General features: G+C 46.0%; 1 protein-coding gene across 1 annotated transcript; it reads right to left on the bottom strand.

Annotated features, from left to right (window-relative positions):
- Nucleotides 1–1,159: 1,159 nt before the first annotated feature.
- LOC123113687 (RNA pseudouridine synthase 7) lies at nt 1,160–7,587 on the bottom strand. Its single transcript, XM_044534992.1, has 12 exons — nt 7,221–7,587; nt 7,073–7,116; nt 6,767–6,844; nt 6,379–6,479; nt 5,437–5,524; nt 4,753–4,831; nt 3,395–3,477; nt 3,162–3,227; nt 2,510–2,566; nt 2,316–2,441; nt 1,535–1,755; nt 1,160–1,392 (listed from the first exon to the last, which is right to left on the bottom strand). The coding sequence occupies exons 1-12, from the start codon at nt 7,303–7,305 to the stop codon at nt 1,245–1,247; spliced, it is 1,176 nt and encodes a 391-aa protein (XP_044390927.1). The 5' UTR covers nt 7,306–7,587; the 3' UTR covers nt 1,160–1,244.
- Between the last annotated feature and the right edge of the window lie 3,979 nt (nt 7,588–11,566).

Below are 11,566 nucleotides of genomic sequence, written 5' to 3'. Positions count from 1 at the left end.
ACACATGTCCTGTGCAGGGAGAGGCCTGCATTCCTGGAGATGGTAACTCCAGCCATCGTCTTGCGGCGTGCAACAGGTGGACGCGGAGGCGTGGAAGCAAGGGATGGCTATATCGGCGGCGACCTCTCATCGAAGAGAACAACGAGGCCAACACCGGCCGGCAGGATGTCCGCATCAGCCCTACGTCGCCGCACCGGGAAGGGGTGCGCCTCACAGGCCCACTGGAGACCAGAGGCGGGGTGGGCGATGACTCAAAGCCTGGTGGCCTGGCCGGAGACAGAGGCGGAAGAAGCGTCGAGGGCGAGCAAAGTTGGAGCAGAGCGGGATTTGGAGCCGCCTCGGAGATGGTCGAAGACCTTGGCCCGTCCCTCTTGGAGCTTGGTTGGCGCGGCAGCACCGACGTGGGAGACAGAGGGGGGGAGGCCGGCAGCGTTAGCGCCTCCAGGTAGTGCCTGCGTGCGGCCCGCGGCGAGCCCTGACGCACCGGGCTGCGCCCACGCACCTGAAGCAGCTCCAGGGCCCGTGCCCTTCGTCACTTGCGGACCCGAAGCCCAATAGGAGTGACTGGGCAGCCACAGCAGGAGCCAGATCAGGCGGAGGCGCGAGGTCCGCCTGCGAGGGGCCAGCACCCGTACGCCGCCCACCAGAGCAATCACGGTTGCGGTCCTGCCCGTCCTGCCGCTGGCGATCACGAGGTCCTCTGGAGAGGGAGCGACGGATGCGGTCACGCCATCCCTCCTGCGTGCGGGGTTCACCTCGCCCACACCTGCCGTCCCGGTCTTCTTCATCGTCACAACGCGGCGGCCTCCGCACCTCTCCTCCCTGGGCCACACGGCGCTCGCCACGCCCACCCGTGCCATCCACCATGCGGCGGAACTAGGTGAACTCATGGATCTCCGCCGCCGGCGGTAAGACTACACTGGTAAAATTTTCAGATGGATATTATGTTTGTCTTTTTGCGGGGGAGATGGATATTATGTTATGTAAACCCTACATAGGGAAATGTTGCTATAAAACCAACCTGACTAAATTATCTAAGAGGAAACTTAACTAGGATATACCACATGAACAACACACACTGTTAGAAAGAGTTACTCCCTCCGTTCCAAAATAGATGACCCAACTTTGTAAATCCATAAGTGACAAGACAATAGTACCATGGGCATCAAAGTGATCATAAGCATCCAAAATTTCAGCCATACTAGTTGGCGGGCTACCATCAAGATGCCGTTTGCTTTCTCGACTTAATTTTCTGGTGGTACATCAGGCTTCATTTTCTTCCCTGACACGTTGTCAAGGGATGCCCAGTCAGGATATGGGCATTCGTAGCACCAATCGGGGCCAGTATATCGCACACAATGCAGCCATAGTCCCTCCTCGTCGCCGTCATAACTGCCAAAATGAACAAAGGATTTATAAATAACGCCCGAAGAATTCAAAAGCAACCAGCCTCCTACATACAGATCTCGTAAATGTTTGTTTAGTTCGAGCCTGCCCTTTATGATCAAGTGAACTTGTAGCTGTAGGAACTCACCCGACAGGAGCAAGATTTGGACAATTCGAGCACATTGGATCAATACCAAATTCCGAATCGGCTTCAGCACTGTTGTCAGGGTCTGATGATGGCAATGAGCACGCTAGTGAGGTTGCCCTATGGATACTCGTTCCCTTTGATGAACGCGGACAAAAATCCCCGGAAACATAGAGCTCATCATTAGCTATTGGGTAACCAAGGTGTTTTAGATGCACCCGTATCTGCATTTTTCGAAGTTTTGGGCAACAGAAAAAATGTATCAGTAAGACACAACACTACAAACATAACAAAAATATAGATATAGGCAGCATGATTAAGATTCTTTTTTTCAGAAGTAATGTATCCAGTATGAAGCTTCTTAAACAAGAAAACAAGAGCTATGGATCATGAAAAGGATGCATTGATCCTTCAAATGGAAACTATGATTGCCAGGTTCATCATGTTGGCCTTGTCTAACAGGTGGTTAAGTATGATTCATACAGTACAATGATATAACAGGTTCAGGCAACCGTTAGGAGGACTCCGGTGTGGCGGCAAACGGCGCAACACCTTGGCTCCGGTCATCTTCCAAAGGCTAGGTTCGTGCACGATAGAATGAACCAACTTCTGGTAGTTCCGGGCGCCTTCATTGTACACACAAGCATTGCACAGCCTCCAAATCTTTCACAGTGGCCGGATGATTCAGAAGCTAGGCCTTTAATGTTTATTACCAGGATGTTTCGCCTGTGTGAACGTAAGCAGGCACACATGCAGTCATAGAAGGTAAAACAGGATTAGGTACCTGGTGAGTTCGGCCAGTGACAGGTTTGCATAAGACAATGCTATGGGTCCCATCAGTGCAAATCCTCTGAAACTTGGTACATGCTTGTTTTCCACTTGGGAGGGGTTTACCAGGACCATTAGATACCTGTGGTTGAAAAACCAAACTCAGCATATGTACTTTTGGACAAAAACAATTCACAATACTTTACAGACCTCAACAGTGCTCCTTCCTTCCCTTGCATTGAAGTTTACATTAGCATCAACAGTTTGCTGCAAAGAAATCCATTTAAATAAAAATGCATGACATAAAATAAAATAACATCTGAAGGTTTCTTCGGTTTTACAGAATTTGTCACCGCGACATTCCAGGCCCGGTGGTCATAGATTTTATTTTATACATAAATATTTGCTAAAGACATTCCAGGCCCGGTGGTCATAGATTTTATTTTATACATAAATATTTGCTAAAGACTAGGAAGTTCCACTCAAAGTGAATGGATTTAGTTTGCATTTAGGAAGTATGAACTCTCTGCCGCCGGCATAACATTTCAGACTTAGTGTTTGGCTATGAAGCTAATGGCTCCACAAAGTGGAGTTTCCTTTTCTTGAAATGTTTATATAGTTTAACTGCAAAGCTACGCAATTCGGTCACAAGAGATCACAAGATATTCTAAAAGCTTTTGCATAGTAACAAGCGGAATCTGAAGAACTGAAATAACATAAACCTCGGAATGACACTGCAAGAAATCCTTTTAAAGTAAACAAACCATAAAAATCTATTCAACTTATTTTACAACAGAAACAGCTTCTGTTCATGGATCCAAAGATACACCATACAACTGTCACAGTAAACAAACAGCATTACCTCGCCTTCAGGAAATGCACCAACAACTTTGGCTACATATTCTTTCTGCAGCAAATTAGCTTCTATCTGTGGTAACAATAATTCAAATGAACAAATTGCATAATAAGATAAAATATCTCAAAGGGCAGAATGTAAGGTAAGTGCAGACACACATGATAAACAGGATGATATGCTGACTGTAGACTGCACAATGAACAGGTGTGGAGTGATGAAAATAAGGTCAGTGCTAGCACCTGTTGCCTGAAACATTCTGCTTGCTCAGCACTTTTAGCGAATATAAGGAGACCTGAAACTAACCGGTCTAACCGATGCACAGCTGAAACAATAACAGAGGTGGTCAAGGAATTTTAGGACATCCATAAATAGCAGTAGAAGTACACAGTTACAGCAAAAGGAAGAAACAAAAGAAGAAAGTCTATTTTGTCGTGCTCGCTTCACCCCCGCAAATAAAATTTTGCACGGATAACGCCCCTGATTTATAACTTTGCATTGACTTAAACCTCTACTCAGGGATTAATGCTGGCGTGGCTCAGGGATAGACGGATACGTGCTGATGTGGCTTCAGGTTGGCTCCGCTTCATGCTTCGCCTCCTTAACTGAGACATCGCGTGAAGCTTCAGGTCCAGCTAAGGTTGTGAATTAATCTTGTTGTGGATCCTTGAGCAGGTGTGTCGTGGTTTTGTTACATGACAATAAGTCTGATGCAGTGAGAAGCAACCTTGCACAACCAGTGAGATCGAGCTATCCCATCCCTGCTCTGAATTCCTAGACACATACGGCGATAAGGCAAGGCCCTCAATAAATTGAGAAACTAAAGCACTGCAGCAGAAGCAGCAGCAGAGCCAGAAATTGAAGCAATCCCAACGATGTTTCTTCCATGTTATTTGCAAAATGTGCCCCTGTGGGCGATTTCTAATCCAATCTTCTGTCCCTTTTCTCTTCCTAACTCGCTCCTATCCCAATCCACGCTAAAGAATCAGTCCTCTGTCAATTCGCAACAGAGGAGTCAGTGGGAGATCGAAATGTCACAGCACTGCTCATGACTCATGCGATTGAGGATCACAGAAGGGGAACGTGGAGTCTAAGACCTCACAGAGTTTGGTGGGGTCCATAGAGGCACTCGAACAGCTGGCAGGGCACAGTCGCAGAGCTTGCATGGTGGAGCTCTGAGGTGCGGGCATGGAGGGTCTCGTGCAGCGGGCAGGAACCGAGCTCACACGGTGTAGAACTCACAACTTCGAGACCATACCATGAGAGTGAGAGGCGCCATGGACTGTCTCTGTTTTCCAGTCACGCCCAAAGGAGTACATGACCAAGAGTACATGACCACGAGGAGGGGATAAGACAGTGATGAATGATCCTCTTTGCTGCATAAGTTCCCTATACATGGCGTTCGAGCATTAGAAACCGCTATTCGCGTGGAACCCCAGAGGAAGGGGGTGACATTCAGTGATCCCAAATTTAGTTGACAGGGTCAATGTGAGCACAATAAATAGTTTGAGGGAATAAAAAGGATTTCTCCTAAAGAGTAGTTTGAGGGAGTATAATGGAAGCCATTACCCAATGATGGCATAACTGAAGCAAAGGATACGAAACAGGGGTGTCAATCCATGCTCTGCCTCCATAATGCCTACTACAGTGTTTTTACGGTACTGTCCACAGGGATGAACCTACACAAGAAAAACACTTCCCTTATGTAACGTACCAATAAGTGACTGAAGCTAAATATAGCTGAACAGACAGAATTAGCATTCTAGTTCTCAAAAGCCGTGTTCATCTTGAACATACAGAAATCTCATCAACTGAATATGTTATGGCTAACTCTTTATCAAAACAAATCTCACACTTCACCATGAATTCATAAATTCAAACACGACAGACCTAAATTATTTTCATATTGTAGAAGGGTTATAGTGATTGGTTTTCCTCTTTTTTCTGAATCATGCTTCTGGTGATCAGAAGCTACAACAATGTAGCATACAATAATTACTACAAAATATTCCTTGTAATTCCAAAGAAGCCCCTCTGGGGGAAAAAATCCAATAAAATAAACTTTCAGAGCAAAGCTTGTGTAACTTGCAGACTTGATAGAACCTAATTGGTTAAAGTTCAGCTGCTCATGTAATTCTGATCAAAAAGTTCCAAAAACTATAATAGTATTATATTATACATGCAATTTCATGAAATTTGTTAAAAGAGGAAAGCTGCATAGTATTTTTTTATCATGCATCACATAGTATAACATTTTTCTTGAATATTACAATTAAAGACTTACTGGAACAGATGCCGGTTTGCAAACAGTTACAACATCAACTTCATTTTGAAGGATTACAATATTACCACCCAAGACTGGTGGCTCGTGCCTGAAAGAGTAACCACTTTCAGGAATATGCCAACTCAAAATTTTAAATGAAAAATATTTATGTTAAAAGCAATAAATAGCTTCAAAAGCCAAAGGAAGTATAAATTAGCAATCACTATTGTCTTAAAGCCAATATATCAATAATAAATGTCATTACTACTATCCAGAGTACAACTCTTTCTTAATTTAGTTTAGCTACTACTCCCTCCGTCCCATGATGTAAGACCTTTTTTGACACTAGTGTAGTGTCAAAAAACGTCTTACATTATGAGACGGAGGGAGTAAATAATAGCATGAATGAAGAAAAAAAGATAAATGTGACATTGACCAATATATCCATTAGTTGGTAAACTGTTTTATTTGGATTTTGTGTGGTTCATGTAAGGCTATATCATGTGCAGTAATAACTTATGTTGCACCCAATTTTGTACACTTGTTTGTAGGTAGAAAAAATAATTCTCAGCTACAATACTGCTCTGTGAATATATGCCGTTTAGGACACCGCCAGGATCTCCAACAAGCAACTTTGACCACTACTTGGTAAGTTTGCATACAAGCTGAAAACGTATGCGTTGTTATAGAATAAGTAAATATAAATCCACTTACTCGCATATATCTCCATACAAATCGAATGGTCACAGCAATTGGCTTAGAGTAACAAATTATGCACTTGCCATACTACACAAGATTTTATATATATATATAGAATATCTATGTTAGTGGTTAGAGTTAGAGCAGTTTAACTGCATGTATTTTCCAAAGAACATGTGTTTACTGAACCGAGGGAGTAATAACTTCTGCTAAATGGACCAGTACGAAGCAATAATAAAAATGAGACTTAAAAATCTTACACACCTGTGCAAGAAATGGCTTATCTTTTGTGATGATTTCACAATATAGTCTGCATGAACCATTTGCTCATCCACCTGAAGCCTCCCGCACTTCACTGCATGAACCTAGCAATTTCAGCATTTATTTCAGATACAGAAATGATGATACTGCCAAAGAGCAAATAAAGATTCTTAGAATTTAATGTACAAGCGTTAAATCGTTAAAAGGCACTATGCAGTTCAAGATAGTAGAATGCAGGAACCCACTACAAACATATTCAGAAGCAGGGTCCTAGACTTCTAGTAAATGTATATGTATTTCTACAACTAAAATGGAATGGCCTTATGCTTGAGCATTCGAGCAAGGAATAGTGTGATACATATGGCACTAAAAGAGAATCTTGGATGCCTACATAGTATTCACGGGGGCGCCCCTTGAATTCATCCGTGAAGAGATCTACAATGGTCTTCCCAGCCCACCTGTTCTTTGCCTGCAAACCAAATTGAGAATTTGGTCCAAACAATATCTGGTAAGACCAACTGTAGCAAACAAAAAATTGTTAATGTTATACTATCACTGGAACAAATTAGAACATTAGGCTAAACATTCAGAGTTGTGAATGATTGTATGGTTTCATTATTTTGAGTGGAGCAGCAAAATCAACAACTATTGCACATACGCCCTGAGCAATTGAAACTGTAAGAGAAGATTGGTTTACATGGGAGATGAACTCGAAGTAATAGGGCCTCACGTAGCGCCGCCCTGCGAGGAGAAGGGAGCCGTTCTTCAATGGTTAGTTCGGGGAGGGTTTAGGGTTAGAAACTCAGAGGGGGTGGGACGGGGCGAGGCCGCGCCGCAGCGGTTACCGTTGCGGAAGATGTAGTCCTGCGCCTCGGGCGGGTTGGCCGGCGTCTGCCACACGATCCCGGCTCCCGCGAGCGCCCCCGCCATCTCAGGCGGCGACGGCTGAGCCCCGGGGGCGCACTCCTCGGTCTCAGCAGCTCACCGCCGGAAACCTAGAAGAGAACGGCGGCGGCGCACGGGCGCGGAGGTGGATTTGGGGAGAGCTGGTGCTGCTGTAGCCGTGTAGCGGTGCGGGTGGGGTTACGACCGTTGGATCGATGTGTGATCGATTAGGTAGCGGCGGATTAATAAACATGTCTCCTAATGTCTGTTTAAAACTCTTCTTGTCAAACTACTCCCTCCTTTTTAGGTCTAGTTCTTTTGCCAGAATCTGGGGATTCTCCCAGAATCCGACCCCTACCCAACTTCTCCCAAAATCTTTGAGCCTCATTTGTTCCTATCTAGTTAGGGTCTAATTAGATAGAATTGTAAAACAAATGGGGCTCAAAGATTCTGGGAGAAGCTGGGTAAGGGTCGGATTCTGGAAGAATCCCCAGATTTTGGCAAAAGAACTGGGCCTTAGTGTGCGTATAAATTTTGTTCAAAGTCAAAGTATCTCTACTTTGACCAAACATATACTCCCTCTGTCCAATACTATTAGATTCGTTATGAAATGTAGTTTCATACTTCCCTCGTCTCATAACGTAAGACATTTTTTGACTCTAATATACTGTCAAAAAAAACGCCTTATATTATGGGACGGAGGGAGTAGTATAGATAATGGATGCCGCTAACTACCACACGTGTGGGGGTTAAGGGATCTGCCCACACGTTCTGTGTGGTGCCTAAGAGGACCAGCCCACACGCTTGTGTGTGGGCAAAACAACTAGCGCCCACACGTCTTTTTTTCCTCCCGGTCCCTTTTATACGCGTGCGTGTGGACGAAATAGATAACGCCCACACGCCCGGTACATCAGGCCTCGTACCTCGTGGTACCGCACGCCCCACGTGACACTTTACCGCGCGCACGCAGTTGCCATGGGCCGGACCCTTGTCTATGTTCGTTTAAGTGCAGTTGCCATATCGCTGAACTACGGTTGCCATGTCGGACAACTACAGTTGCCATGTCTACTCAACTGCAGTTGCCATCTCAGGTCAAAGTTCCAGATTGCCATTTTTTAGACAACTACAGTTGTTGCCATGTGTGGTCTGGTCTACTGCAATTACCATGATTTCAAAACTTTAGGAGTTGCCACCTACTAACACTAGGCAGTTGCCATGTAGCGCTAAAAAAATGGCATGGCAAAAAAACATGTTCGGGTAAAAGAGAGTTGCCATGTGCTCACAAGCACGTTAGGGCAGTTGCCATGTAAAAAGAAAGAGTTGTCATCTGCTTATGTGCACGCTAGGGCAGTTTGCCATGTACCATGCAAAACGTATGGCAACTGACATGTTCGGGTAAAAAAAAGAGTTGTCATCTGCTTGCAATCACACTAGCGCAGTTGCCATGTACACTGCAAAACGCATGGAAACTGGCAACTTGGGTGTGGGAGAGGAGGCGGGCGTGTGGGCGAGATGGCAAACGCTCACACACCAGCCTTTGTGCGTGACTAAAAACTGGTGTGTGGGCAAACTACTAAACACCCACACACCGGCCCCTCCATGTGGTAAAACGGATGTGTGGGCGACCTTTCTCACACACCACACACACGTCTTGTCCTACGTGACACAGAAAATCGACCAGATTATGCCAAGATTCGTGCATATAGTACTGGACGATGATGGATGCGTGTGGTCGAGATGGTCAACGCCCACACGTGTGGGCGTTAACATTTCCGTAGATAATTGGTATCGTAAATGTTGATACTTTTTAATATAAATTTGGTTTAACTTTGAAATGTTTAAATTGACAAGAATCTAATACGCGGAGTAGAAAGGACCAGAGGCAGTACTGTTTCGTGAGCGTCATAATCCACGTGATAAAAAATATCACAAACAAATTTATAGTTAAAGAAGTTTTAGAAAAGCAATATTTTGGAAAATCAACTTGCAAATACGCTTAAGCCTTTCTCGTGCAAAGCGAGGGGTGTTGAATCCAGCTTCATTCTCGTTATATTTAAGTAGGTGACTCCTCCCTCCCTCCCGCGTCGCCCCCCGCAAGGCGGTCGGGGGGAAACCCTAGATCGTCGCCGGCCCTTACCTCCTTCCCTTCGTCCTCCTTCCTCGCCGCCGCCTGAGGGCGCGGCCGGGCAAAGCACAGTCGTTGCCGGTGGCGGCGGGGCCTCTTGGTCTTCCCGCTCGTGTTGGGCCAGCACGGGCCGGTGCATCGGGCCGGAGCGTGTCACGGTGCTGTGTTGGAAATATGCCCTAGAGGCAATAATAAAAGTGTTATTATTATATTTCTTTGTTCATGATAATAGTCTTTTATTCATGCTATAACTGTATTATCCGGAAATCGTAATACACATGTGAATACATAGACCACAATATGTCCCTAGTGAGCCTCTAGTTGACTAGCTCGTTGTGATCAACAGATAGTCATGGTTTCCTAGCTATGGACATTGGATGTCATTGATAACGGGATCACATCATTAGGAGAATGATGTGATGGACAAGACCCAATCCTAAGCCTAGCACAAAGATCGTGTAGTTCGTATGTTAAAGCTTTTCTAATGTCAAGTATCTTTTCCTTAGACCATGAGATTGTGCAACTCCCGGATACCGCAGGAATGCTTTGGGTGTACCAAACGTCACAACGTAACTGGGTGGCTATAAAGGTGCATTACAGGTATCTCCGAAAGTGTCTGTTGGGTTGGCACGAATCGAGACTGGGATTTGTCACTCCGTGTAAACGGAGAGGTATCTCTGGGCCCACTCGGTAGGACATCATCATAATGTGCACAATGTGATCAAGGGGTTAATCACGGGATGATGTGTTACGGAACGAGTAAAGAGACTTGCCGGTAACGAGATTGAACAAGGTATCGGTATACCGACGATCGAATCTCAGGCAAGTAAAATACCGCTAGACAAAGGGAATTGTATACGGGATCGATTGAGTCCTTGACATCGTGGTTCATCCGATGAGATCATCGTGGAACATGTGGGAGCCAACATGGGTATCCAGATCCCGCTGTTGGTTATTGACCGGAGAACGTCTCGGTCATGTCTGCATGGTTCCCGAACCCGTAGGGTCTACACACTTAAGGTTCGATGACGCTAGGGTTATAAAGGAAGTTTGTATGTGGTTACCGAATGTTGTTCGGAGTCCTGGATGAGATCCCGGACATCAAAAGGAGTTCCGGAATGGTCCGGAGGTAAAGATTTATATATGGAAAGTTGTTGTTCGGGTTCCGGAAAAAGTTCGGGTTTTTTCGGTATTGTACCGGGAAGCTTCCAGAAGGTTCCGGAGGATTCCGGAGGGGTCCGGAGGTCCGGAAATTGTTCCACCATGTCCAATACAGCAGCATGGGCTGTAAGGGGGCGCCCTAGCCTTAATGGGCCAGGGGAACCAGCCCCCCAAGGCCCATGCGCATGGGAGAGAGGAAACCCTAAGGGTGAGGGCCTCCACTTGACTTGGGAGGCACTCCTCCCCCCTTGGCCACACCCCTTCCTTGGAGGAAGGGGCAAGGCTGCGCCTCCCCCCTCTCCCTTGCCCCTATATATAGTGGAGGGGAGGGAGGGCAGCCATACCTGAAGCCCTGGCGCCTCCCTCCCTCCCATGACACCTCCTCCTCTCCCGTAGGTGCTTGGTGAAGCCCTGCAGGGTTGCCACACTCCTCCATCACCATCACGCCGTTGTGCTGCTGTTGGATGGAGTCTTCCTCAACCTCTCCCTCTATCCTTGCTGGATCAAGGCGTGGGAGACGTCATCGGGCTGTACGTGTGTTGAACGCGGAGGTGCCGTCCGTTCGGCACTAGGATCTCCGGTGATTTGGATCACGACGAGTACGACTCCTTCAACCCCGTTCTCTTGAACGCTTCCGCTTAGCGGTCTACAAGGGTATGTAGATGCACTCTCCTTCCCCTCGTTGCTGGTTTCTCCATAGATAGATCTTGGTGACACGTAGGAAAATTTTGAATTTCTGCTACGTTCCCCAACAGTGGCATCATGAGCTAGGTCTATTGCGTAGATTCTTTGCACGAGTAGAACACAAAGTAGTTGTGGGTGTTGATTTTGTTCAATATGCTTACCGTTACTAGTCCAATCTTGTTTCGACGGTATTGTGGGATGAAGCGGCCCGGACCGACCTTACACGTACTCTTACGTGAGACAGGTTCCACCGACTGACATGCACTTGTTGCATAAGGTGGCTAGCGGGTGCCAGTCTCTTCCACTTTAGTCGGAACGGATTCGATGAAAAGGGTC

Source organism: Triticum aestivum, chromosome 5B (genome assembly GCF_018294505.1).
Source record: "Triticum aestivum cultivar Chinese Spring chromosome 5B, IWGSC CS RefSeq v2.1, whole genome shotgun sequence".
NCBI classification, from domain to species: domain Eukaryota; kingdom Viridiplantae; phylum Streptophyta; class Magnoliopsida; order Poales; family Poaceae; genus Triticum; species Triticum aestivum.
The sequence above is the reverse complement of the archived record's forward strand: the minus strand, read 5'-3'. Positions and strand labels throughout refer to the sequence as shown.

What these genes read in the sequence shown, in the direction of transcription:
- LOC123113687 (XM_044534992.1), bottom strand. Translation starts at nt 7,305, where the DNA reads ATGGCGGGGGCGCTCGCGGGAGCCGGGATCGTGTGGCAGACGCCGGCC. An exon ending in GGCGCCCCCGTGAATACTAT is followed by an intron (nt 6,480 to 6,766) that starts GTAGGCATCCAA and finishes TGAAATTGCTAG; the next exon opens with GTTCATGCAGTGAAGTGCGG. An exon ending in CCAAATCTTGCTCCTGTCGG is followed by an intron (nt 1,393 to 1,534) that starts GTGAGTTCCTAC and finishes TCATTTTGGCAG; the next exon opens with TTATGACGGCGACGAGGAGG.